Source organism: Vulpes lagopus, chromosome 22 (assembly GCF_018345385.1).
Source record: "Vulpes lagopus strain Blue_001 chromosome 22, ASM1834538v1, whole genome shotgun sequence".
NCBI classification, from domain to species: Eukaryota; Metazoa; Chordata; class Mammalia; order Carnivora; family Canidae; genus Vulpes; species Vulpes lagopus.
This window is the reverse complement of record NC_054845.1, coordinates 7,180,575-7,205,737: the sequence shown is the minus strand read 5'-3', so window position 1 is coordinate 7,205,737 and position 25,163 is coordinate 7,180,575. Positions and strand designations below refer to the sequence as shown.

Genomic DNA, 25,163 nt, shown 5'->3' with positions numbered 1-25,163 from the left:
GCACCATTTCAGAGGTGGAAGTAAACACTTAGAGGAAAGGCCTGCATGGCTATTTTAAGTAGAATATCCTTACTTCCAAGTGGATCTATAGGATTTCCAAGCTTCCATTTTATGTACTGGAAATTACAGGGATAGTTACCTTTTTTAATTTAAAAATATCCTTTTGCCATTAGGGTACAAAATTTATTACTATTTCCCTATCTGTAATCAGTCTTCCACAATTAGGGTGAAATTACTTTTTTTCTGTTCAAGAGAAATGTTACACTCACTGTATTTGTCAGAATAATGGTTCTTAAGTATGTGATTGGTTCACTAAAAATAAAAATGATTTCTAATGAAATGTTTATTTTAAAAAAGATTTTGTTTCTATGGAAAATATTCTAGTATTCTTGTTCAGAATTTATATTACAAACAGTATATTTTTTAAATAAATCCTCATTAAATCAAAACATTTGTATGGCTAGGTTATTCTAGGTTACTGAATTCTATCAGCTACATTATGAACTTTGGAGGCCATTGTTAAAAATACAGTGACAGATTTCAGGTATTTGCTAGGTTTCCCTCCCTAATACTTAGACGTTTTCCAATACATAGACAAATGACAACAAGGAAATAGTTTACTGTAGTAACAAGCTGTGTCAAACTTTTTAAAACTTTAAAACTTTTTAGAAGCTTATTGTACATCCTTCTTATAATACTTAATCATCTTTCTGTCTCCTTACTTTTCAACTAAGAAGTAGAGCTACAAAACTGAACTAGTGATTCTTCTATCAGAGAATAGTTTGAATTAATTTGTTTTTATTTTATTTTTTAAGATTTTATTAATTCATGAGAGACACAGAGAGAGAGAGAGGCAGAAACATAGGCAGAGAGAAAAACAGGCTCCATGCAGGGAACCTGATGCAGGACTTGATCCTGGGATTCCAGGATCACGCCCTGAGCCGAAGGCAGGCGCTCAACCGCTGAGCCACTCAGGTGTCCCAAATTAATTTGTTTTTAAATATCTAATAGAAATTCTTATTCTGGCATTGATTCCATTTTAAGTTTATTGAAATAAGAGGTATTTAGTTATTCTGAGATTAACTTAGTATTTGTCATCAGTCAGTTTAGCAGCTTTACATTACCAACTAATAGCTGATGATGTAAGTAGTAAGGGAACAGTGGAACTCAGGAGGCATAGCCTCCTGCTATTGGGCATGTCTTTTTCTGAGTATATAAAGAAATTTTTTTTCTAAAGACATTTAAAGTCCCCCATGAAGTAATTATACCTGTGCTAGAAAATGAAATAGCAATGAATTTAGTGTGAATACTCTAGGAAAAGATGATATGAGTCTATTGAGAGACTATTTCAATTCAAACCATCTTTGTAGATATCTTGTACATTATAGTTTAATAATGACTCAGATTTTTATTTTGAATATCATAATGTCATTTAGCTGAAATGTATATTGAGTACATAAACTATCTTAAAACCTTTAAATCTTGTAACCACTTTATTGGTATCACAAACTTAGTTCAAGTACTTTTGGAAATATATTCCTTTCCTTAGACCTTACTCTTCCTGGAGACTGCTTATTAAAATAGAGGGACTGATATATGCCTCAACTAGGATATATGGAACATCCTAGTTCCACTGCCACAATCATGGGCTCTCTGAGCCATAAGAACCAATAGCAATATGCCCTTACTATAGTTACAGCCATGCCCAATTTAAATTATTTTTTAAAAACTAACCAACAAGAATTTCTTTAAATATTAGTGGACTTTCTTTGTGGCTTTAAAGTAATTCAACTGAAAAGTTTTTTATTGATTGTAATAGTTTAACAACATAGTTACAGCATAAAGCAATATATTTACATTGATTTTAATAATTTAGTGGTTTATGTACTGTTTTTATGCTAAGAGGCATTCTTATATTCACATTACTATTGCTTATAATCTTTTCTGTCTCCAAAACAAGCATAAGACTTGTTTCATTTTTTAGCAATTAAAAATATTTTTTGTGTTTTCCTTTTATGCCATTAGACAAATGAAAATGATTTAAGAAAATTTTTTTCCCAGTATGGGTCTGTAAAAGAAGTGAAGATTGTAAATGACAGAGCTGGAGTGTCCAAAGGGTTAGTATCACTATAGAAAGTACATAGAATTAACAATTGTGTTTTTATTGGATTACTAGGTTTTGCATGATAACTTACTTTGATTCCATTTTTTCAAAAGAGAATTTCATGCCCTCTTCTTTTCCTCCTACGTTTAATCTCCCATTTTGTGTGTGTGTGTGTGTGTGTGTGTGTATTTTGAAGGAGGAGGGGAACACTATAATAATCCTTAATTTGTTAGGAAGTTTTTCTTGCATGGGCTGAGGGACCATTCAGTGTTAGGTAGCAAGCTATTAATGTTGAGTAATATCTGGTAGCTAAGGAATCAGAAGCTAAAGAAATCAGATACTTTTGGATTTGTATGCTTGCTTTAGCCTAGAGAGAGCTTTATTTGAAAAAAAAAAAATGGACACAAAAAATGTCTGTAGGTTTTGGTTCAGATACCTAGTTAGGTTTCAAATGAAAATTGAGAAGAAATTGGTAGTATTTGGCTACAAGTCACTAAATACCTTAGAGCTGTTTCAGTGGATTGTTATATGCAAAAGCCAAATTTCAGAGAAGAGGTAGTTTACATAGTCTACTCACTTAAGAAGTTTGACAGCAAAGTTAAAGAAAATGGGTAAGATAGTAGAGATCAGTGAAGGATTGTGTTTGATTTCTTGAGAGAGAGGCAAGACATACATATTTATAGACATAAGAGAAAGGATCAGTGAGGTGGATAGAAAATTATACTAGTGGGAAACAACATTTAAGTATGTCAGATAAGCACTTTGGAAGAGATGAGATCCTGCAGAAAGTTTATTTTTAAACAATTGAGATACTTCCTCAGACTGACAAATAGGATGAAGTGGGATTGTACCTCTTGTATTTGGTTAATAGAATTTGCAATATTTTGGTAATCTCCATTTTTTAACCATTGAAAAACACATTGACATGTAACTGTATTTTATGCCTTTTCCACTGGGTGGTGTATGTGTTCTACAAAAAAAAAATTAGCGTAAAAATATTTCCTTATCCCTTGTTTAATGTTTGGGCAAATAGAAAAAATAAGAAATGCCTTTGTTAAAAAAGTAAACTTTTTATATAATAATTAAAAATCAAAATAGCAGTCAAGATATTTAACACTACTATAGTTTCCTTAAATCGTCTAAGTAGAAATTATGCTGTGGGGGGGTGGGGGATATTCTCTTTATTTCTTTCATATCTTTTTGTCTATGTTGGCTTTTTGGATGTTGCATACACAGTGTATTTGTATCTTGAACATCATATGAATTGTACTCTGAAGGTAATAATTATACACGAGAAGTAGATATGAAATCTGGTATGTACATATTTTTTATTGATTTATATTTGAGAAATATTAGTAATTGCATTATCAGTTTATATGTGCTAACAATAAATAATATATCTGTCATTCATTTACCAATATAAAAAATTGCATTGTGTTGAAATTTTTAAGTTTTTTTCTTACTCTCATTCCTATTTAAGCTAAATTTCTGTTATTTTAAAAGGTGATTATTGCTCTGTACTAAAATTTATTGCATCCTAATTTGTAGGTAGAACATGAATCCTTCATGTTTTCCTGCCTTGTATATAGCTCAGATCTGAAACTGTTTCAAGATATCTTGAGGTTTTTTGTTGTTGTTGTTTAATTTTAGTGTCTCTGAGAGGAGGCGACAGTGTTAAGCCCTGAATGATTCTCTTAAATTTTGCATGCTAGTGCACCAGAGAAAACTGCTTATTCCTACAGTGGCCCATCCTTAAAAGAAAAAGAAATTTAATCTTAATATAACTCTAATGTAATGATCTAAGAAAATAATTAATATATTTATTTAGGTATGGTTTTGTCACTTTTGAAACACAAGAAGATGCACAAAAAATTTTACAAGAGGTAAGATCTCTTAATGTATTTAACTCCATTCTTTGGAACTTCTTTGAAACTAATCCTTTAGGATTTTTTTTTTATTGTTAGTGTTCTAGTACAGTGATCGATTACCAAAAAAAAAAAAAAAAATTAAGATTTTATTTATTTATTTATTCATGAGAGACACAGAGAGAAAGGCAGAGACACACAGGCAGAGGGAGAAGCAGAGTCCCTGCAGGGAGCCCAATGCAGGACTCAATCCCCAGATCCTGGGATCACACCCTGAGCCAAAGGCAGACCCTCAACCATAAGCTACCCAGGTGTCCTTAGAAAAAAAATTTTAACTTATTTGCATCTCAAGATTGACATTGGTCTCCAAAAAAATTGAATTAAAAAAGGATTAAACAGGGGCTCCTGGCTAACTCAGTTGGTAGAGTGTGTGACTCTTGATCTTGAGGTTTGAGCTCCACACTGGGTATAGAGATTACTTAAAAATTAAAAAAGGGGGGATCCCTTTTTTATGGGTGGCTCAGCGGTTTAACGCTTGCCTTAGGCCCAGGGCCTGATCCTTTTTTATGGGTGGCTCAGCGGTTTAACGCTTGCCTTAGGCCCAGGGCCTGATCCTGGAGACCCGGGACTGAGTTCCATGTCAGGCTCCCGGCATGGAGCCTGCTTCTCGCTCTGCCTGTGTCTCTGCCTCTCTCTCTCTCTCTCTCTCTCTCTCTTTCTCTCTCTCTCTGTGTGTGTGTCTATCATGAACAAATAAATAAATAAATCTTTAAAAAAAAAAGATTTAAAAAAGGTTAAATTTTATCTACAAAAAAAAATTCCAAATCATTACATAATTGTTTGTAAAGTTGTAATGTTTTTTTCCTTTATTTGTTTAAACTAGGAAGTTGGGAATATCTTTTCTGAAGTGTTAACAGTACTTGGAATTCCTAAAAACACTACAACATGGATTCCTAGAGTGAAATTATCTGAGATTATTTTCTTCCTCTGAAAAACTTTATATAAACTAACAACATTCATAGAAAAAGTCTATAGCCTGCAGTTCTGTGTAATAACTTTATATTTGGCAAATGTTACATTTAATTTTTTTAGGAAAAAATAGAGTTTGAATTGTACACTATTAAATCACATGCAGCTGATCCTCATTATTCCTAGTAGTTATGTACTATAAAGTCACCATGAACACTTAATTGCAAATATTGGACTATTGCTCCTAGAAAAGTACAAGACTAGGTTCCCACAAGTTTCTGGTTACATTATTTTTATCAACCGATCAGTACATGACTTTTCTTATGTGTTTTTCTGTTTAAGGACATTGTTAAATATATATTGTTGATTTATTAACATTGAACTCCTGGCCAACACCACTATAACTCGAACTTGAATGAAGCCCATCTAAAACATATCTTCTCCATAAGGCAAATGACAATCTTCTTGTGCTTATAAACACTAGACAGCACTTCAACACTACACTTGAGGGCCATTTTAAATAGCCCAGATTTTTTAAAAAAAGTAACAAAATCAACATAAAACACAAAAATAACACACCAACATAAAATGCAAAAAAACACATGGTACTAAACAGAACATGAAACAAACTCTTGTTTAAGAGCTGAAACACGAAGACATAGCATAGCATTGCCTTATTTGACCTCAGCCTGGGACTATGTATGTCAGGCAATTCAACTTCTCACCTCTCTGCTCATGTCCACTAATAACCACTAAATTGCTACAAGTGTTGGTTTTGGGATTACAAATATTTTAGTGAATAGATGAATTCCCAAATATGGGATCTATGAATAAAGGATTGACTGTATTCCAATTAAAGAACTAGGGTCAGAGCTTTGGAACCAAGATTCAAATCCAGATCTTTTAATAGCCAAAGACTTTGCCCTTTCCAATATTCCTAGCTGCTTTCAAAAACTATTATAGTCTGAATTTTAAAAATCATTTCTCACTAATTTTTCATTATTGATTTTATAAAACAGTAATACTGAGATAATAATTTTTTTTTCTTATTTTAGGCTGAAAAACTTAATTATAAGGATAAGAAATTGAACATTGGTCCAGCAATAAGAAAGCAACAAGTAGGAATCCCTCGTATGTATTGATAACTAATGTATTTTTTTAATGTTTTCACATGGTTCTTTTTTGAAATATTAGACTTTTTCTAGAACTTCATTAAAATATCAGGCTTCTTTCATTTAATAAAGTTATTTTAGCAAATTGGTGATCAAATGAATATTTCTTACCACAAATAAATATATGTTAGATTTTTGGGGGGCAGAGAAAATCTTACATAAATAATGGTGTTTATATATATTATCATATAGTTACATCTTTAAAGGAAAACTCTTCTACAATAAAAATAAATTTTAAAATTGCAAAGATGATTAGAAGTAATTAGACGGGATCCCTGGGTGGCGCAGCGGTTTGGCGCCTGCCTTTGGCCCAGGGCGCGATCCTGGAGACCCGGGATCGAATCCCACGTCGGGCTCCCGGTGCATGGAGCCTGCTTCTCCCTCTGCCTGTGTCTCTGGCTCTGTCTCTGCCTGTGTCTCTGGCTCTATCTCTCAAGAATAAATAAATAAAGAAAGAAAGAAAGAAAGAAGTAATTAGAAATGTTTCTAATTAGAAAAGTAATTTGAAATCAGAAATGTAAAATACTGAAAGTAAAAATATAGAACTAAAAAAAAATAAATAAATAAATAAATAAAAAAAATAAAAAAAATAAAAATATAGAACTGATATCAGAAACTCTAGTTGCATGGTAGGTACTGTAGCCCAAATAGTTGTGTCATAATTATCAGAGGGAACAATTCCTAAAGCTTTAAGAATTGTCAGAGTTATGTGTCTTCAAACTTCTGTAATGCTTTCAACTCTACTTTTTTTTTCTCACTCTTCCTATTTATTATATTAGGCATCCTTAGAGTTAGCTTATTACCTAAATATTTACCAAATTCTATAATAGTTTTTGGCTAGTAGGAGATACATAAAATTAGTAACTAAATTTTCTTATTTCTAACTGTCCTAGTGTCTACTGGGATGCTTAAAACATAAGGTGGTTATTGTATATTAACAAATTGATAGTTATATTCATTTAGACTGTTCTATTTTTGACTTAGAGGTTAACAGTCAAGTTTAATTCTGACTTAGTTATTTGTTAATTTAGAAGATAGCTGAAGTATCCTCAGTATGTTAATACTTCTTGTTAGTTCCAAGGGTTAAATGTAACATGTAATAACAGTTCTATTTTACCAGCAGTAGATATAAGTAGTAATGTTCATACTACAACCTACAAGTTGCTTTGGCTAAAAGCAAACAGAGTAAATTTGAGAAGTATAGGGTTAAATAACTTAACCAAATGGTAACGTTAGCCTTCAAATCCAGGATACGTTGATTGCAAAGCTCTTTATACTTTTCTGCAAATAAATATTAGGTATAAAAGTAGATTTACAAAATATGGGAAATGGGATCCCTGGGTGGCTCAGCGGTTTGGCGCCTGCCTTTGGCCCAGGACGCGATCCTGGAGTCCCGGGATCGAGTTCTGTGTCGGGCTCCCGGGATGGAGCCTGCTTCTCCCTACTCCTGTGTCTCTGCCTCTCTCTCTCTCTCTCTCTCTCTCTCTCTCATTAATAAATAAATGTTTTTTTAAAAAAGAAACAAAATATGGGGAATTTTTATCTCAATTTTTTCTCAAATCTATTACTTTTTCCATCTCCATTACCAACATTCTAATCCTAGCTACCCATTTTGCTTGCCTTGATTACTTGGAAGAGCCTCCTAACTGGTCTTTCTGAATCCATTCTTGGTAACCCCTCACCCATCAAGGCAGCTGGAGTGATCTTTCAGAAGTGTACATTTTATATTATTCTCTGCTTATTTTGAGCTGTTCTTTCCTTTTCTTTTTTTTTTAAGATTTTATTTTTTTATTCATGAGAGACACAGAGAGAGGCAGAGACACAGACAGAGGGAGAAGCAGGCTCCATGCAAGGTGCCTGATGTGGGACTCGATCCCGGGTCTCCAGAATCACGCCCTGGACTGAAGGTGGTACTAAACCGTTGGGCCACCAGAGCTGCCCTTTTTCTGTTTTCTTTTTTCTTTTTTTTAAGATTTTATTTATTTATCTGACAGAGCACAAGCAGGGGGAGCAGCAGGCAGAGGAACAGAGAGAAGGATGCCCATGGAGCAGGGAGCCCGATAAGTGTTTGATCCCAGGACCCAGAGATCATGACCTGAGCCTAAGGCAGATAGTTAACTGACTGAGCCACTCAAGCACCCCTGCTCTTTCCTTTTCTTCAGATACTTTAGCCTTCTCTCAGTTCACAGTATACCATACTCTTGATATGTATTATTTTTCTTTACCTAGAACGCTCTTTGCCATCACATTTCCATCCCAATCATTTTTATTTTCAATAAGCCTACACCCTCTGTGGAGCCCAATGTGGGGTTGAATTCACAACCCTGAGATCAGGATTTGAGCTGAGATCAAGAGTCAGACACTTAACTGACTCAGCCCCTCAATCATTTTTTAAAGCTCAGTCTAAACATCATTTCTTCACAAATTAAACACAGCGGGAATGTACATACTACCCAGTGTAATAATCTGCTCTATCTCTTAATGTATTTATCAAAATTGTATGTAATTAGCTAATAACTATTCTCTCCACTAGAACCTATCTTCCACATGGTATGTTCAGTTTTTTTCTTTTTTCTTTTTGGCTATATCACCAGCCAAGTTCAATGCTTTGTAATAGTACTGACTCAAAATCTATTTATTTAAATAAACCTTTGGTTCCTGAATACCTTTGGAAGAAAATCTATAAACCTCCTGAATTGTGTGCAGAATTTTGTTTGAATGTATATATCTCTGAGAAAAGGCTCCATGGCTTTCATCACGTTCTTAAAAGGATGGAATTAAGAATCACAAACATAAGCAGTAACAATATAGATGAAATATAGTGAAAATATAAAAGCTCAGATGCAGTAGTGCTGCTTAAAGTGGTAGGCCAGTGCTACTCAGAGTGTGGTTTGCAGACAGTAAGAGTTCACTTAGAATCTGTCAAAATGCAGATCCTCAGGTCCTATTCCAGACTTCCTGAATGTGGCCTTGGAATTTGTATCCTAATAAACTATCTAGGTGATTCTAGTGTAGTAGGTTAAAATTTGAGAATTATTGGTATAGTGGAAAGAAGATTGCCAGTTCCAGTGGTTTATATAAACTTGCTGGTAAAGTACTTAATTTGATTTGGCTTATATAAATTTTTCAAGTGTTCCACTAACAAAAAAATATATTTTTTTAATTTGCGGGGAGGAAGGGATATATATATATATATATATATATAACTTGATCTGAGAGAAGATATGAGGACCCAGAACTAGCCACAAGATTTGTGGTCATGTTTGCAATAGCAGCAGTTGTAGCAAAGGGAGGCTACAGAATAAAAGAGTCATAGCATCAGTGAATGCTTGCGATAGTAGGATCCAAAGAATTTGTAGGATGGAACCAAAATGTATTCAGGAAAGTGTGTAATCTTTTCCAACTTCACTGCCTTCATCATCTTTGGCCTTTTACAAATAAAAAGTCTTACTAGGATCTTAGGAACTTCATTACATTGTGTATAGTCTTCAGTTAGCCTTATATATAGTTTATATTTGTAAAAATAATGACCTTGGTGATAATTTAAATTGTTAAGCCTGGTGTTTGATTACATTGCTATTAAAATCTAAACTGGTGAATTTTTAGTATTCTTTATTGAACTTCTTTTTTTAATTCATTTTAAGCTAATAAAAGCTCTAAGTGAGTTTAAAAAGATATTTTGTAAATACTTTAACATATAGAATTTTTTAATTTGCAACATTCAATTTTTACTGTAACTATAGAGGTGTGCTAAGATAAACATTTTTAACTGTTCAGAAATTACCTTTCTAAAAGTTAAATTGAGGGATCCCTGGGTGGCGCAGTGGTTTGGTGCCTGCCTTTGGCCCAGGGCGTGATCCTGGAGACCCGGGATCGAATCCCACATCGGGCTCCCGGTGCATGGAGCCTGCTTCTCCCTCTGCCTGTGTCTCTGCCTCTCTCTCTCTCTCTCTGTGACTATCATAAATAAATAAACATTAAAAAATAAAATAAAATAAAAGTTAAATTGAGCATTTTAATTATTATTAATCTTTGCTTTAGGTTCCAGTATAATGCCAGCAGCTGGAACAATGTATCTAACAACTTCAACTGGATATCCTTACACTTATCATAATGGTGTTGCTTATTTTCATACTCCAGAGGTAACTTCTGTCCCACCACCTTGGCCTGTAAGTAATTTTCATCTTAACAGGGTTTCCATCTATTCTGTCGGTTTTTAAAAAATATTTATTTCTGAAATATTTCAATCACAGGCAAGTACAAATAATAATATAATAGCCATGTAGCTGCCACTTAAATTTAATAAATGTTAACATTTTACCATGTTTACTTAAGTTCTTTTAATAGAGGGAAATGTGAGAAATTCAGGTAAAGTCTCTTTGCCCCCATTTTCTTACCCTCTTTCTCCTCAGAAATAGCCAGAATATCTTTCCTATCATTTTATGTTTTTACTACAAATGCATTACTTTTGGTGATTTTTAAACACGATGTAAATCTAGTTTTTCTATTCAACATTATGTCTTTTAGATTAAACCACGTTGATCCTAGTATATCTAACTCACTTATTTTAATATTTTACAATATTCTACTGTATGAGTGTATATTACTCTATTGATGGACATTTTAAGTTTTTTCTGTAATCAAGACTACAGTGAATCCAGATCTTGTATGTATTATGTGAGAATCTATCTAGGAAGGTAGTCTTCAAAGTTTTTTACTTGTATATCCTCTAAAAATTTTCTGAAAAATTATGAATACTCATTTTTAAGTTGATATCTGAAATTTATCATAATTTTAAATAACTTAGGAATATTATATATTCTGCATGTTGTTTACCTAAAATTAATATAATGTTATATGTCAGTTATACCTCAAATAAAAGGATGGAAAATGTCTGCTTTAGAACTCTATTAACAAAAGTAAGTCAGCCAAATAAAATTAATCAAAGTTTTCATTTCTATTAAGTCATTTCTATTAGACTCTATTAGAAAATGTTGACTTTTAATTATTTTAATTAATTACATTTAAGTTCAGTTAAATGAGTTATGTATTCCTATAACCATCATGTTAGTGAAATAAAAGACCATCTCCCCTTTAATATTTCTTTTTTTTAAGATTTTATTTATTTATTCATGAGAGAGACACAGAGAGAGAAACAGAGACACAGGCAGAGGGAGAAGCAGGCTCCTAACAGGGAGCCCGACGTGGGACTCAATCCCAGGACCGGGATCATGCCCTGAGCCAAAGGCAGACACTCAACCACTGAGCCACCCAGGCACCCCTCCCCTTTAGTATTTCTTATACAAGCTCTTTTTGCATTGCTTCTCTCATGTCTCAAGGGCATTGTCTTCTTGAATTGTCTATTTGTTTGATGCTCTATTGGCATTTATATTCCCAAATAAAGTATTATAACCGATCCAAAATGAGTGATAAATGTGCCTTTCATCATGAAGGAGAAGGGCAATTGTGAAAGGGGAGTAATAAAAACACAGACACATGATACACAGATATATTCACAGACAGATCAAATCAAGTAGGAGTACATGTTGAAATTTAGGATCTAAAAATTCATACTTCTGGGGATCCCTGGGTGGCGCAGCAGTTTGGCGCCTGCCTTTGGCCCAGGGCGCGATCCTGGAGACCTGGGATCAAATCCCACATCGGGCTCCCGGTGCATGGAGCCTGCTTCTCCCTCTGCCTGTGTCTCTGCCATTCTCTCTCTCTCTGTGACTATCATAAATAAATAAAAAATTTAAAAAAAAATAAAATAAAATAAAAATTCATACTTCTAAACCTATTCATGCCCATGTACCACTGGAACATTTTTCTATTCCCCTATCTTGATCTAGGGCTTCAATATATGCATTGAAGTAGAATTTCACATATAAAATATATACATCTTTGACTAAATTTTCCAAATGGCTTTCCAAAGTATACCAGTTTACACTTTAGCCAACAGTTTATGAGAGCTCCAATTTCCCCATAATCTGCCAACCCTTTAATTTTAAATTTTTACCAATATTATTATGAAATAGTATTTTTTAATTTTTTAGTCATTGGTTAAGATTGAACATATTTCATGTATTTATTGACCATTCCACTTTCTTCTGTGAGGGGCCTTTTCATATCCTTTATCCTTTATCTTTTTTTATTCGAATTTTCTTTCTCTTGAAGTAATTATTTGAATTTTGTGAGTTCTTCTGATATGTGGCTTGTCTGTTAACTTTACAGGATTTTTTTGTCATATACTTTTTCTTTGTTCTAATGTTAACAAATGTATTAATGTTTTCCCTTTATGGTTTCATTTTTTGGTCTCTTGTTTTGTTTTTGTTTTTGTTTTTAGATTTTATTTATTCATGAGAGACACAGAGAGAGGCAGAGACATAGGCAGAGGGAGAAGCCAGCTTCCTGCAGGGAGCTGGATGCCTGACTTGATCCCAGGCTCAATCCCCAGACTCCAGGATCATGCTCTGAGCTGAAGGCAGACGGTCAACCACTGAGCCACTCAGGCGTCCCTTGGTCTCTTGTTTTTAAAACAAAACACTTCCAAAAAAAGATTTAAAAATTAAATTTAAAAAAAACCACTCCCTTATTATAGATATTCTATATTTTGTTAAAGATTTATTTATTTATTCCTGAGAGACAGAGAGAGAGAGAGAGAGAGGCAGAGACACAAGCAGAGGGAAAAGCAGGCTCCCTGCAGGGAGCCTGATGCGGAACTCGATCCCAGATCCCGGGATCATGACCTGAGCCAAAGGCAGGCGCCCAGCTACTGAGCCACCAGGCATCCCATATATTTTATCTTTAAAATACTGTAGTGTTTCAGTTTTTCACATCTAGAGTTTAAATCTGAAGCTCATGTATTGACTAATCCATCGTCTTTCACTGTTTTGATGATTCCTCTGTGTAATTCCACACTGGAGGGAGGGTGTCTTATGGGCTCTTTATTCTGTTCTGTTGGTGTATTTTTTTGCCCTGCCAATTCTGTTTTAATTCCTGTTGCTTTAGAAAGAATGCTAAAATCTGATAGGGCAGCCCTGTCACTTTTTTCTTCAGGAGTCTTTCATCTATCCTTAAGTCTTTACTTTTATAAATATAAATTTTATAATCCAGCTTGTTCAATTCTGTGAAAATCTTTTGTTGGGTTTTTATTAGAATTGCATTAAATATGAAGATTAATTTGGGTATAATACTGAATTTTACCATCCACAAACATTTATTTAGCTCTTTTATTTCAATCTGTCAGTAAAATTTTCTTTTTCCGTAAAATAGCTTAGTATGTCTTTTATTAGATTTATTCTTAGGTACTCTGTGGTTTTTGTTGCTTTTATGAATGGTGTTTTTTTAAATCATACTTCCTAATAGATTGTGACCGGTATGTAATAATGCTTTTTTTAGTGTTAACATTCTATCAGTAACCTTCATCTAGATAATCTTTTATGATTCAGTATACTTCTGTTTCTTTCTGCTCTTTTCTCATTTTTCCCCATTGAGTTATTACACTAGCATTGTCTCTGCTGTAGTATTTATACAATAACATGATCTTGTTCTTGAAAAAGGAAACAAGTTCACGGATTCACAATTAAGCTTTATGTATATATATATACACATATATACCTATACATACATACACTTTAGGTTTTGGAAGGTAATCTTAGACTTAACCAGGGTTTCTCAACTTCAGTACTATTGGCATTTTGAGCCAGATGATACTGTTTTTTTGGAGGCAGCCCTGTACATGGTAGGATGTTAGCATGTCCTAGCCTCCCTATATCTATAAAAACCTAAAGTATTGCCAAATATTCCCTAGGGGGGCAAAGTCACACCTGATTGAGAATTACTGCCCCTAATCAATTAAGGAAGTTATTTCATATTCTGTTTGGTAACAGTAAGACTATTGAATTTAACATGAAAAGGTATTGAATTTTAATAAATCTTTTCCTATATCTTTTTTAAATTTTATTTATTTCTTCATGAGAGGGAGAGGCAGAGACACAGGCAGAGGGAGAAGCAAGCTCCATGCAGGGAGCCCGATACGGGACTCAATCCCGGGACTCCAGGATCAGGCCCTGAACCAAAGGCAGACGCTCAACCACTGAGCCATCCAGCATCCCAATCTTTTTCTGCTGAGTTTTTTTCCTCCTTTAATCTATTAATAGAAATCAAATAATTAATATAGTAAATTACATTATTCTTTTCCAATATTAATCTGTGGTATAATTCTATTAGCATTTGATAATCTGAAAATTGTACAGAAAACTATGATACTTCATTTTTCGAGGGGGTGGAGAGGGAGTGAACATTAAAACAAAATAAAGTAGATTCCATGTTAGAAATTGAATTTTAGGGGAGCCTGGGTGGCTCAGTCAGTTACGCATGTGCCTTCTGCTCGGGTCATGATCCCAGAGTCCTGGGATCAAGCCCCACAAGGTCCTGGGATGGTCCTGCTGAGCAGGCAGTCTGCTTCTCCCTCTCCCTTTGCCCCTCCCCCTTCTCATGCTCTCTCTCACTTTCTCTCTCAGATAAATAAAATCTTTTAAAAAATTAGAAATTGAATTTTAATTGCTATCGTTAAAGTTCATTTTACTTATCCTACAATTTGCTTGCTTTATTAATGGTTTGGTTTTAAATAATCTATTTTGGGGTTTACTCTAGTACTCTGAATAATAAAGTGTTATATGTACTTCAAACATAGAGAAATCACTTGGAGTTTATTGGGTGATTAACTCATTTAAATGTCAAATTAATAAAATGGAATTTGATAAATGTTTCAATAAGTAATGTATTTGCCTTAATTATAATAAAGGAGTAGGATTTAATTTTTTGTAAGCAGTGACAAATCAGTGGCAAAATCAGATATGATTATTTAGTTCTGTGTTATGTAAACATTTTCTACTACTGGTCTCATGATGGAAATAGGCAGTGTCACCTTAAGTCCACCTGCCTTATCTTTTAAATATTCTCTTAGAACTATGTTTTCATAATCTTTGGACTATAAGCAACTTTTCTGGTATTGTTTTAGCATTACCATGGATATGAAACCAAAAAAAAGTACAATACTGTGATGATTTTAGTACATTTAAGTGGAATTGGTAATAATATCAATTAAGAGATAGAAAAATGATATTTCCAATTAGAGACCATGACTCGACTGAGTTTAGGTAACAATTTGAGATAAATTTCATAATAAACTATTTTAAAGAATTTTGCCTAGGCCTAAAATGATTTTTCAATTTTTTTTCCTCTTCTAGTCGCGTTCTATATCTAGTTCTCCTGTGATGGTAGCTCAGCCAGTTTATCAGCAACCTGCATACCACTACCAGGTAAACATGAAATTATAATGAAAATTCTCTTTAATACCATCAGTCTTTTCAAGTAAATTTCATTGTATTCTTTCTCATGCAAATGCTCTGGTAACTAAAAAGAGATAGTTAAGCCCTGATAGCAGTGTTTTTTTTTTTTTTTTTCCTTTTATTATGGGGAACTAAACAATACCATACAAGAAGATGGAATGTTTGATTCTGTTTAATCAAATGTAATGTCAGTTTTGCTCCCCTGGCTAAGGTTTAATCTAAAAATTTTTAGAAACAATTCCCCAAAAAAAAAAAAAAAAAAAAAAAAAAAAGCAACAATTCCCAAAGCAACATACAGATAACACATAAAAAATCACAGGCTGATTTTTTAATGTTATTGTTAACAGTATGTCACTTTCTTGCTATTGTATTTAACATAATCTATATTAAAATAAGTAATATATTATGGGTTTATATTATGACAACCTGTTTAGATAACCAGCATTCTTCATTAATTCTTGTGGGTGACTAGGGATAAATGAGCCATAACGCCAGGCCACTTTGGTGTTTTGTAAATAAAGAATATCTGTCTACATACTGTCTACGCTGCTTTTGTACTACAATGGCAGAGTTCAGTAGTTGAAACAAAGATATTATGATCTCCAAAGCTTAAAATATTTACACTGGCCCTTTATAGAAGAAGTTTGCCAACCTCTGATCTATAGCATTCACAAATAAAATCACATTCTTTCCTACCCCTGAATAGTGAAAGATAATTTATTTGTTTCCTTTTTTTCTTTTTGAACTTTTAAAATAGACCCACATGGAATATGAAGTTTACTGGACTTCTTTTGAGTATTAGACTGGGTTTTGGGGGGATGGTGGTATTTAAACTCTAAACAGAATTTAAGTTTATTATATGATTATATATTAATGTATATTATATATTATTATTATTATTATTATTATTATTATATTATTTGTAAATAAATTTGTAAATCTTATTACCAGGCTAAATATAAAGCTATCTAAAGTGTTTCCTTCACTTATTAAAGATGAAAACAACTTAATGATATATATTTAAAATATATATGTGGTATCACTTTCCCTAAGCTGCCTCCAAATTCAGCAGAAGCTCCAAAGATGGAATGTTAGATACCAGACCTTTTTAATAAGATGAGCCAAATATTGTGAAACCAGTTGGGGGACCCTTAGCTTATTGCCTACCTTGAGCACACATGAGTGGAGGATGAGATTGCAAGAGAGTAGAATGTTATGGTATGTGCCCTTCTTCTCAGCCAGGTAAAGAAGACATCAGAGAATGACTAAGAAAGCTTAATGTTTGTCCCCTGAAATTTGTGAGATGGTACTCTTAGACCTGACCTCTCCTAAAAAAGTCCAAAGAGACAGGTGGAGGGTTGGCAGGGGGAACAAATTAATTATTTTAAAATTCCAAAGAAGAAACTGGACTAGTCTCTGGAGGCAGACTAGCGAGAATACTACAGTCAGAATGTGCTGAATTTCTACTCAAAACAAGCGAAGGTTTATGTGTCCCAAGAGCAAGATGGGAACTTCACAGAAGAGACCCTTTTCAAAAAAACTTTAGGGTGATCCCAATAAAGAAAGAACCTGAGTAAAGTAAACTTCTAGAATCAAGGACTAGAACTGCAGCTAAAAGTTCTCAGCAGGGAGATCACCAAAGAATCCAGTAAACTACCTATCTAGAGAGTCATCACTGGGAAACTGCCACACCCCAAAAAGTGATCTGTCCTACTTTTTATCCTGGGACAAGGAAGAACAGCTCAACACAGTGCTTTTAAAGTATCAAGGGGTGAGAAAGAATATAGAGTTGCTTTCTGCCCTTGCCCCATTGAGTCCAACTCCTCCTTCATCAATCATTAATTGATTACATACAGCTATAGCTCACTTGACATACCAAATACATTCTTAAAAGTTTTTAATACAGTTTAATTTTATACTTTGACTCTGGTGTTCTGCTTAACACAAATTTTTATTTTTTTTATTTTTTTTTAAAGGAAAATCCACTTTATTTTTTTTTTTAATTTTTATTTATTTATGATAGTCAAAGAGAGAGAGAGAGGCAGAGACACAGGCGGAGGGAGAAGCAAGCTCCATGCACCGGGAGCCTGATATGGGATTCAATCCCGGGTCTCCAGGATCGCGCCCTGGGCCAAAGGCAGGCGCCAAACCGCTGCGCCACCCAGGGATCCCAACACAAATTTTTAAATTGGAAGTATGTTACCTAGATATTACTCAGGAAAGATTTTGGTACCAATTTATAATATAATAATATTTTGTAATATAAAAAATCATTTCATTTCACATATTTCTTTTCAGGTATATATTCATCATTCTGCCTCTTGGATAAGAATCTTCCCTTGCTCTTTCTTTTTACAAATTCTAAGGTTGTGTAGCTTTATCAGTTTTTATTAGTCAAATCAGGTAATGGCATGGTCTAATTAATTAGTATTTATCTCCATATTTCTCACTTAGTAAGGAGAGATCTCATTTATCTAAAAACTATATTTAAATCATTTTATTTTATAATATTTATTATAATATTAAGAGATTGATTATTATCTTGCCTTTTTGAAGGTTAGGCTTCACATTATCTTGGTCATAAAATACAGTGATGTTATCCATTAACAACTTAAATAGTAAGCAGTAAATTAACAGGGATTTGGTTTAGATGATAAGTCCATGGCATCTTCTTACTTTTTTCTGTTTGACTTTATAATGAAAAAAGACTATTAAAAATGGAAAATAACTAAAGAATAAAGCATTTATTATTTAAAATAATACAAATAGTTTAAAAAACAAAAGTTTGAGGGACACCTGGGTGACTCAGTAGTTGAGCATCTGCCTTTGGCTCAGGGCTTGATCCTGGAGTCCTGGGAGGTTGAGTCCCACATTGGGCTCCCCACAGGGAGCCTGCTTCTCCTTCTGCCTGTGTCTCTGTCTCTCTTTCTGTATCTCTCATAAATAAATAAATAAAATCCTTAAAAAGTTTGATATATTGTCATCTTACAATAAGTTTTTAAAAATTTGACCTTTTATTTAAATAATAGCTTTTTTTATACATGATTTATGTAGCATTCAATTCAGCTTTTTAAAATGTGCAATAGTGTTTTTTACTAAATTCAAAGTTTTACAACCATATTACATTAATATTAGAACTTTTTTTTTTTAAGATTTTATTTATTCATGAGAGACACAGAAAGAGAGGCAGAGGGAGAAGCAGGCTTTACACAGGGAGCCTGACGTGGGACTCGATCCCAGGTCTCCAGGATCACACACTGGACTGAAGGTGGCCTAAACTGCTGAGCCACTGGGGCTGCCCAGTATTAGAATATTTTAATTAACCCCTCCTCCCACCAAAAACTCACCCATTAGTAGTCACTCCTCTTTTAGAAAGTAGTAGTCTACTTTCTCTCTTTGCAGGTTTGCTTATTCTGAACATTTCATATAAATGTAATCTACCATAAGTGGTTGTGACTGGATTCTTTCACTTAGCATAATGCTTTCATGATTTATCCATGGTGGCATATATCATATTTCATTCCTTTGTATAGCTGAATAACATTCCATTGTATAGATATAACACATTTTATATTTTCATCAGATGACAGACATTTGGGATGTTTCCACTTTTTGTCTGTTATAAATAATACTGCTGTGATCATTCCTGTACAAATTTTTATGTGGACATAAGTTTTCATTTATTTTAGGCCTTATTACCTGGGAGTAGAATCACTGAGTCATATGGTATCTATAATATTTAAAGTTTTCAAGAAGTGTCATACTGTTTTCTGAAAAGGCTGCACCATTATATACTCACTCCAGCAGTATATGAGGATTCTAATTTCTCCACAACCTTATCAACACTTATCATCTACCTTTTTGATTAGCTGTCCTAGTGGATGCAGTGGATAAAAGTGGTATCACACTGATTTCCATAAGCTGAGGCTAATGATGTTGAACATCTTTATGTATGCTTATTAGCCTCTTTTATATATCTTGAGAAATATCTATTCATATCCTTTACCCATTTTTAAATTTGGATTACTTGTCTTTTTATTATTGAGTTATAACAGTTCTTTATATATTGTAGATACAAGTTACTTATCAGATAAATAATTTATAAATGTTTTCTCCCATTCTTTGAGTTTATTTTCACTTCTTTGATGGTATTTGTAGCACAAAAGTTTCTCATTTTGATCAAGTTCAATCTCTTTTCTTTTGTTGCTTTGTTGCTTGTGCTTTTCATGTCATAAATTTTTTAATTGCCTAATTCAGACCCACAAAGATTTACACATACTTTCTTATAAGAGTTTTATAGTTTTAGCTCTTTAGGTCTTTAACCCAATTTGAGTTCTTTTTGTATATAATTTGAGGTTTAAGGATCTAGATTCACTCTTTTGCATATAGATATCCACTTTTGACCCTTGTTTATAATTTGGGTGGGGTTTTTGTTTTTGTTTTTCATTTTAGGCCCCTGCACAGTATCTACCAGGACAGTGGCAGTGGGGTGTTCCTCAGGTAAATATTAACTTTTTTTCATTGTATTTTTGTGAAGACTGTATGAATATTAAAGTCAGGAGAACTAGATTTGAGATATTCCTTTTCTATTTAGTAACTGTGATACCTTTAGCAGTTCATTTAATCACTCTATTTCTTAGCTTCCTCATTTGTAAAATGGAAGTGATGATACCATACCTTTGTAAATTTCTTTACCTGATCTTGGTGAAGATCACATGAGATCATGTAAGTGAAAGCATTTTATTAAAAAGTGAGTACTTACATAAACATGAAAAATTACTTTTTACTATTATGGGAAAATGTAGCATTTTTCCAGTTGTACTTCAGATTTTGCTTCAGGTTGACTTGTGCTCCTCAGTGAATATCCCATCTCTCAACTTTTGATACAAAGAGTATACCACCAAAAAGACTATTTAATGACATTTCCAACTTCCATGTGAAGTCACAAAGCTGAGAATAGATGTTTATGACAACTCAAATACTGTAAGTTACATTATTATAACCTGTAATAGTGATCTTAATGTAACTATTTTCTGAATTTTTAAAAAATTCTGAAGCACTAAGAACTTTTTAATATTTACCAGTGACAAAGTTCTTTAATTACATCTACACAATTGGGATTTATAACAACTAAGAGTTCCTTGTTTGTTGCTAAGACACTTCTTTGCTATTTCTGGAAAAGAACTTCCAGCAAAATATGAAACAAATATTTTTTGTCATCTGTAAGTCACATTTGGTTTAATTGAAATAACTAATCATATTTTAATTAGAAATATGGTTCTGTGTTCTAGTCTCCTGCCTCTACTGCTCCATTCTTATACCTGCAACCTTCTGAGGTTATCTATCAACCAGTGGAAATTGCACAAGATGGTGGATGTGTCCCTCCTCCACTGTCTCTGATGGAAGCTTCAGTTCCAGAGGTATGTATTAGTCTCAAGGTAATTTATCTGTAACTATCTCATTCTAACATTTATTTCTTTTTCTTTTTTTTTTTAAGATTTTATTTTTAAAAAATAATGATTTTATTTAGTCATGAGTGAGAGAGAGAGAATGGCAGAGACATAGAGGGAGAAGCAGGCTCCTCACAGGGAGCCCAATGTGCGACTCAATCCCCAGACCACGCCCTGAGCTGAAGGCAGATGCCCAACTGCTGAGCCACCCAGTCATCCCTTCTTTTTCTTTTTCTAAGAATATTTGTTTAAGATCCTCATGGAAACTGAACGTTTTTTCTTTGATTTTTTTCACACTTCTTCCCATTTTTATAGTATCTAAGAATGCTTCATCTTGGACTTCTTTATTAAGTAGTTCTGAACATTTTTTTAAAAGATTTTATTTATTTATTCATGAGAGACACACAGAGAGAGGCAGAGACACAGGCAGAGGGAGAAGCAGGCCCCGTGTGAGAGCCTGATACAGGACTTGATCCCAGGACCCCAGGACCCCAGGATCATGCCCTGAGCCAGAGGCAGATGCTCAACCACTGAGCCCACCCAGGTGCCCTAGTTCTGAACATTTCTAAAACCAACTGTTCACTATACTAGGCTAATCTCTGACTTGATTTCCTTGAAAGAATAAGATACCAAAAGATACCAAATAACTTCTTTCTTCTCCTTTGCCTATCAATCTGTATTATTACTAACATTCTGTCAAAAGCATATAAAAATTCAAAAAAATACTAAAAACTTCTCCCTTCAAATATGTAAATCAAAAATACTTTATGGAGTGCCTGTGTGGCTCAGTTGGTTAAGCATCCAACTCTTGATTTCAGCTAGGTCATGATCTCAAGGTCATGGGATCAGGCCGCTGTCATGCTTGGCACACAGTTGGGAGTCTTCTGGAGTTTCTTTCTGCCCTTCCCTCCTTCAAATAAATAATTCTTTTTAAAAAATACTTTATAACTACAAATTACAAATGTCATCTTTAGTGTCTTTAAATTACGCTCCCAAACCCTTACTTACCTTGGCATCTATATGCCAGAATCTGTACAGGTATGTTTTTAATCAGTATTGTAAAAAATTAGAAAATTAGCATCCACCTCCCAATTAGAGTATATTATATTATTTTTTTACATTGCTAAGGTTTATAACATTATGATGTTGTCCTTGAATATTAATTTCCACAATTGGAAAGCCAAGATTTCTCTGTTTCATCGCACCCTCCATTCATTACTTGCTTAACTGAATCTGCAAAGTACTCTCTGTTAAAGAAAGCTTGCAGGTGCTATATTCTCTGAGTTCTTATATGCCTGTTTGTTCAACATTGTTGTCTATACATCTGAAAGACAGTTACACTAGCTATAAAATAGCAGCATCATACTGCCAGAACAAAGTACCACTAACTGTATACAGGTAAACAACAAACAACAAACATTTATGTCTCCCAGTTCTAGAGACCAGAGTTGAAGATCAAGGTGCTGGAAGGATTGGTTCTGGACCAATGAGGGAAGCATCTGTTTCAGGCTTCTTTTCTTAGCTTGCAGGTGGCCATCTTCTCTCTCTGTCATCACATTATCTTTTCTATCTCTGTGGCTGTCCAAATTTCTCAATTTTGTAAGAATAGCAATCATACTGGATTGGCATAATGGGCAGCCCAGGTGGCTCAGCGGTTTAGCGCTGCTTTCAGCCCAGGTTGTGATCCTGGAGACCCGGGGTTGAGTCCCACATGGGGCTCCCTGCATGGAGCCTGCTTCTCCCTCTGCCTGTGTCTCTGCCTTTCTCTCTGGGTCTCTCATGAATAAATAAAGTTCTACCATAATGACCATACTTTAACTTGATTACCTCTGTAAATATCATGTCTACAAATCAGGTCACACTCTGATATACCAGAGGTTAGACTTTAACATATATTTTGAGGGAACCAAATTCAACTCTTAACTATTTTCTTATAGAACTTCTAGTCTACTCTTTTCTGGTGTTAAGTGTAAGCCATAAAGAATTCTGAAGCCAACCTGATTTTCTCCCTTGAACATAATCCTGCATGCCTTGTGATATGAGATGTGTTCTTTTTTTTTTTTCCAAAGATTGTACTTACTTATTTGAGAGTGAGAGAGAAAGAGAGAGAGAATGAGATTGGGAGGAGGAGCAGAGGGAGAGGGACAAGCAAACTCCGCACTGAGCTCAAAGCCCAACTTGGGGCTTGATCTCACAATCTTGAGATCATGACCTGAACTGAAATCAAGAGTCAGGTGCCTGGGGATCCCTGGGTGGCTCAGTGGTTTGGCGCCTGCCTTTGGCCCAGGGCGCGATCCTGGAGTCCCGGGATCAAGTTCCGCGTTGGGCTCCCGGCATGGAGCCTGCTTCTCCCTCCTCCTGTGTCTCTGCCTCTCTTTCTCTCTATGTCTATCATAAATAAATAAATAAATCTTTAAAAAGAAAAAAAGAGTCAGGTGCCTAACCCACTGAGCCTCCCAGGGGCCCTGTGAGGTGTGTTCTTAGTTGTCTTTGCACATACTATTTCCACCTTCTTTTCCTAATTCTTCAAATCTTTTCTTCTATATATGTTTCAGAAGACTAATGGTAATTTTGACCACTCAACTGTCCCTTATAAGTCTGTAAATTAATTAAAGATAGAGAACATGTTTTTCATTTGTGTTCCTCCATTGTGTAGCAGAATGCCTAGTACATTGCAAAGCTGAATAAATATTTTGAACTAATAAATGAAAGTTTTTTCCCTTTTTTTCTAACAGCCTTATTCTGATCATGGAGTTCAAGCAACATATCACCAAGTTTATGCTCCAAGTGCCATCGCTATGCCTGCACCTGTGATGCAGCCTGAACCAATTAAAGTAAGAAGTTTGTTTTGATTTTTCATTATTTTTTTCAGTCATATTTCAAGCTTTTCAAATTTCTTTTCTTAAGAGAAATAATTTTCAATATATCACATTTATGATCAGAAGAACAGAATTAGTGAATTCTTTCATGTGAAGAATGTACAATTCTAAATTAACTATAATTTCTTAAACATTTTTTTTAATCTTTATTTATTTATGATAGTCACAGAGAGAGAGAGAGGCAGAGACACAGGCAGAGGGAGAAGCAGGCTCCATGCACCGGGAGCCCAATGTGGGATTCGATCCCGGGTCTCCAGGATCGCGCCCTGGGCCAAAGGCAGGCGCCAAACCGCTGCGCCACCCAGGGATCCCTATAATTTCTACAATTAGTTTTGAATAAGTTATATACCACACATTGTCAAAAATGTTTTATTTAGTATAAAATATATATAATTTATAATTTGCCAGTTTTAAGTGTATACCCAATTAATTACATCCACAATGCTGTGAAACCATTACCACTATATTTCCACACTTTTTCATTGCCCCAAATAGAAAATCTGTACCATTAAGCAATAACTTCCCATTCTTTTCTCCCACCAGTCCCTGGTACCCTCTACTCAACTTTTGTTGTCAGTGAATTTGCCTAGATATTTCATATACTTAGATTTTGGTTGTGTTAATGGCATATAGCATTTATGGGAAGATGAAAAGAGTTAACATTCTATTCTTCCAGTTTGGGAATTGCGTTTGTACATCTTAAATCAGATGCAGCCAGAGTGGGAATCTAGTTAGATCTATGTATATATTCAATATATTTCAGCTCTCTACTGTGTAGCAGGGAATTCTGCTTATTCCCTTATGACCTAGTTTCATAGTGAAGCTCTTCATCATTACTTGGGGGAAATGGAACTATATCTGTAAGAACCACAGATTGATTAACTATTGCAACGGTAATATGAATCTTGCTTCCGCGTCCTTTGGTAAGGAAAGTAGGCATACTCTATAATAAAATGAGGGAGATGAGCTATTTCACACTCATATTTATTCTGACCCGTCCCATGTATTGGAACTCAATACCAAGACAGTCTACTCTAAGGAGCCTCCCCACTCTCTCATATGTCCTTATCCCATCACTATATACTGAATTCCTTCACTGCTATTACCACTGTACTGCACACATGAAATAAAACCATAATTTGACCTAGTATCACAGCCTAGAGTGTTCCTAATGTTATGTATAGAGAATTATTATAGTATAAAAATCTTCTAAAACAGACTTTCTCTGATGTTAACATTTTCTCCAAATATACTTCTCTAGGAATAGTTGAAAGAGCTTTGCCATATTAAATAAGTACTAATTATATAGATCAAATATATAAATATAAATGATTGCAGTTGTACTACTTGAATGATTCCAATAGAGGATGA

The 25,163-nt window shown here is 34.2% G+C and overlaps 1 protein-coding gene across 3 annotated transcripts in view; it reads left to right on the top strand.

Moving 5' to 3' along the window:
* BOLL (boule homolog, RNA binding protein) overlaps positions 1-25,163 on the top strand; it is a 56,930-nt gene that overhangs the window by 4,969 nt on the left and 26,798 nt on the right. For all 3 annotated transcript variants that reach the window (XR_005985035.1, XM_041737349.1, XM_041737348.1), the window contains exons 3-10: positions 2,026-2,117; positions 3,933-3,987; positions 5,994-6,069; positions 10,152-10,279; positions 15,362-15,433; positions 19,916-19,963; positions 20,755-20,883; positions 23,649-23,747. Coding sequence is in view for 2 of the 3 variants with exons in the window: in XM_041737349.1 (XP_041593283.1) it covers positions 2,026-2,117; positions 3,933-3,987; positions 5,994-6,069; positions 10,152-10,279; positions 15,362-15,433; positions 19,916-19,963; positions 20,755-20,883; positions 23,649-23,747 (699 nt within the window). In the remaining variant the exon portion in view is untranslated. The remainder of the gene's footprint in view (positions 1-2,025; positions 2,118-3,932; positions 3,988-5,993; positions 6,070-10,151; positions 10,280-15,361; positions 15,434-19,915; positions 19,964-20,754; positions 20,884-23,648; positions 23,748-25,163) is intronic.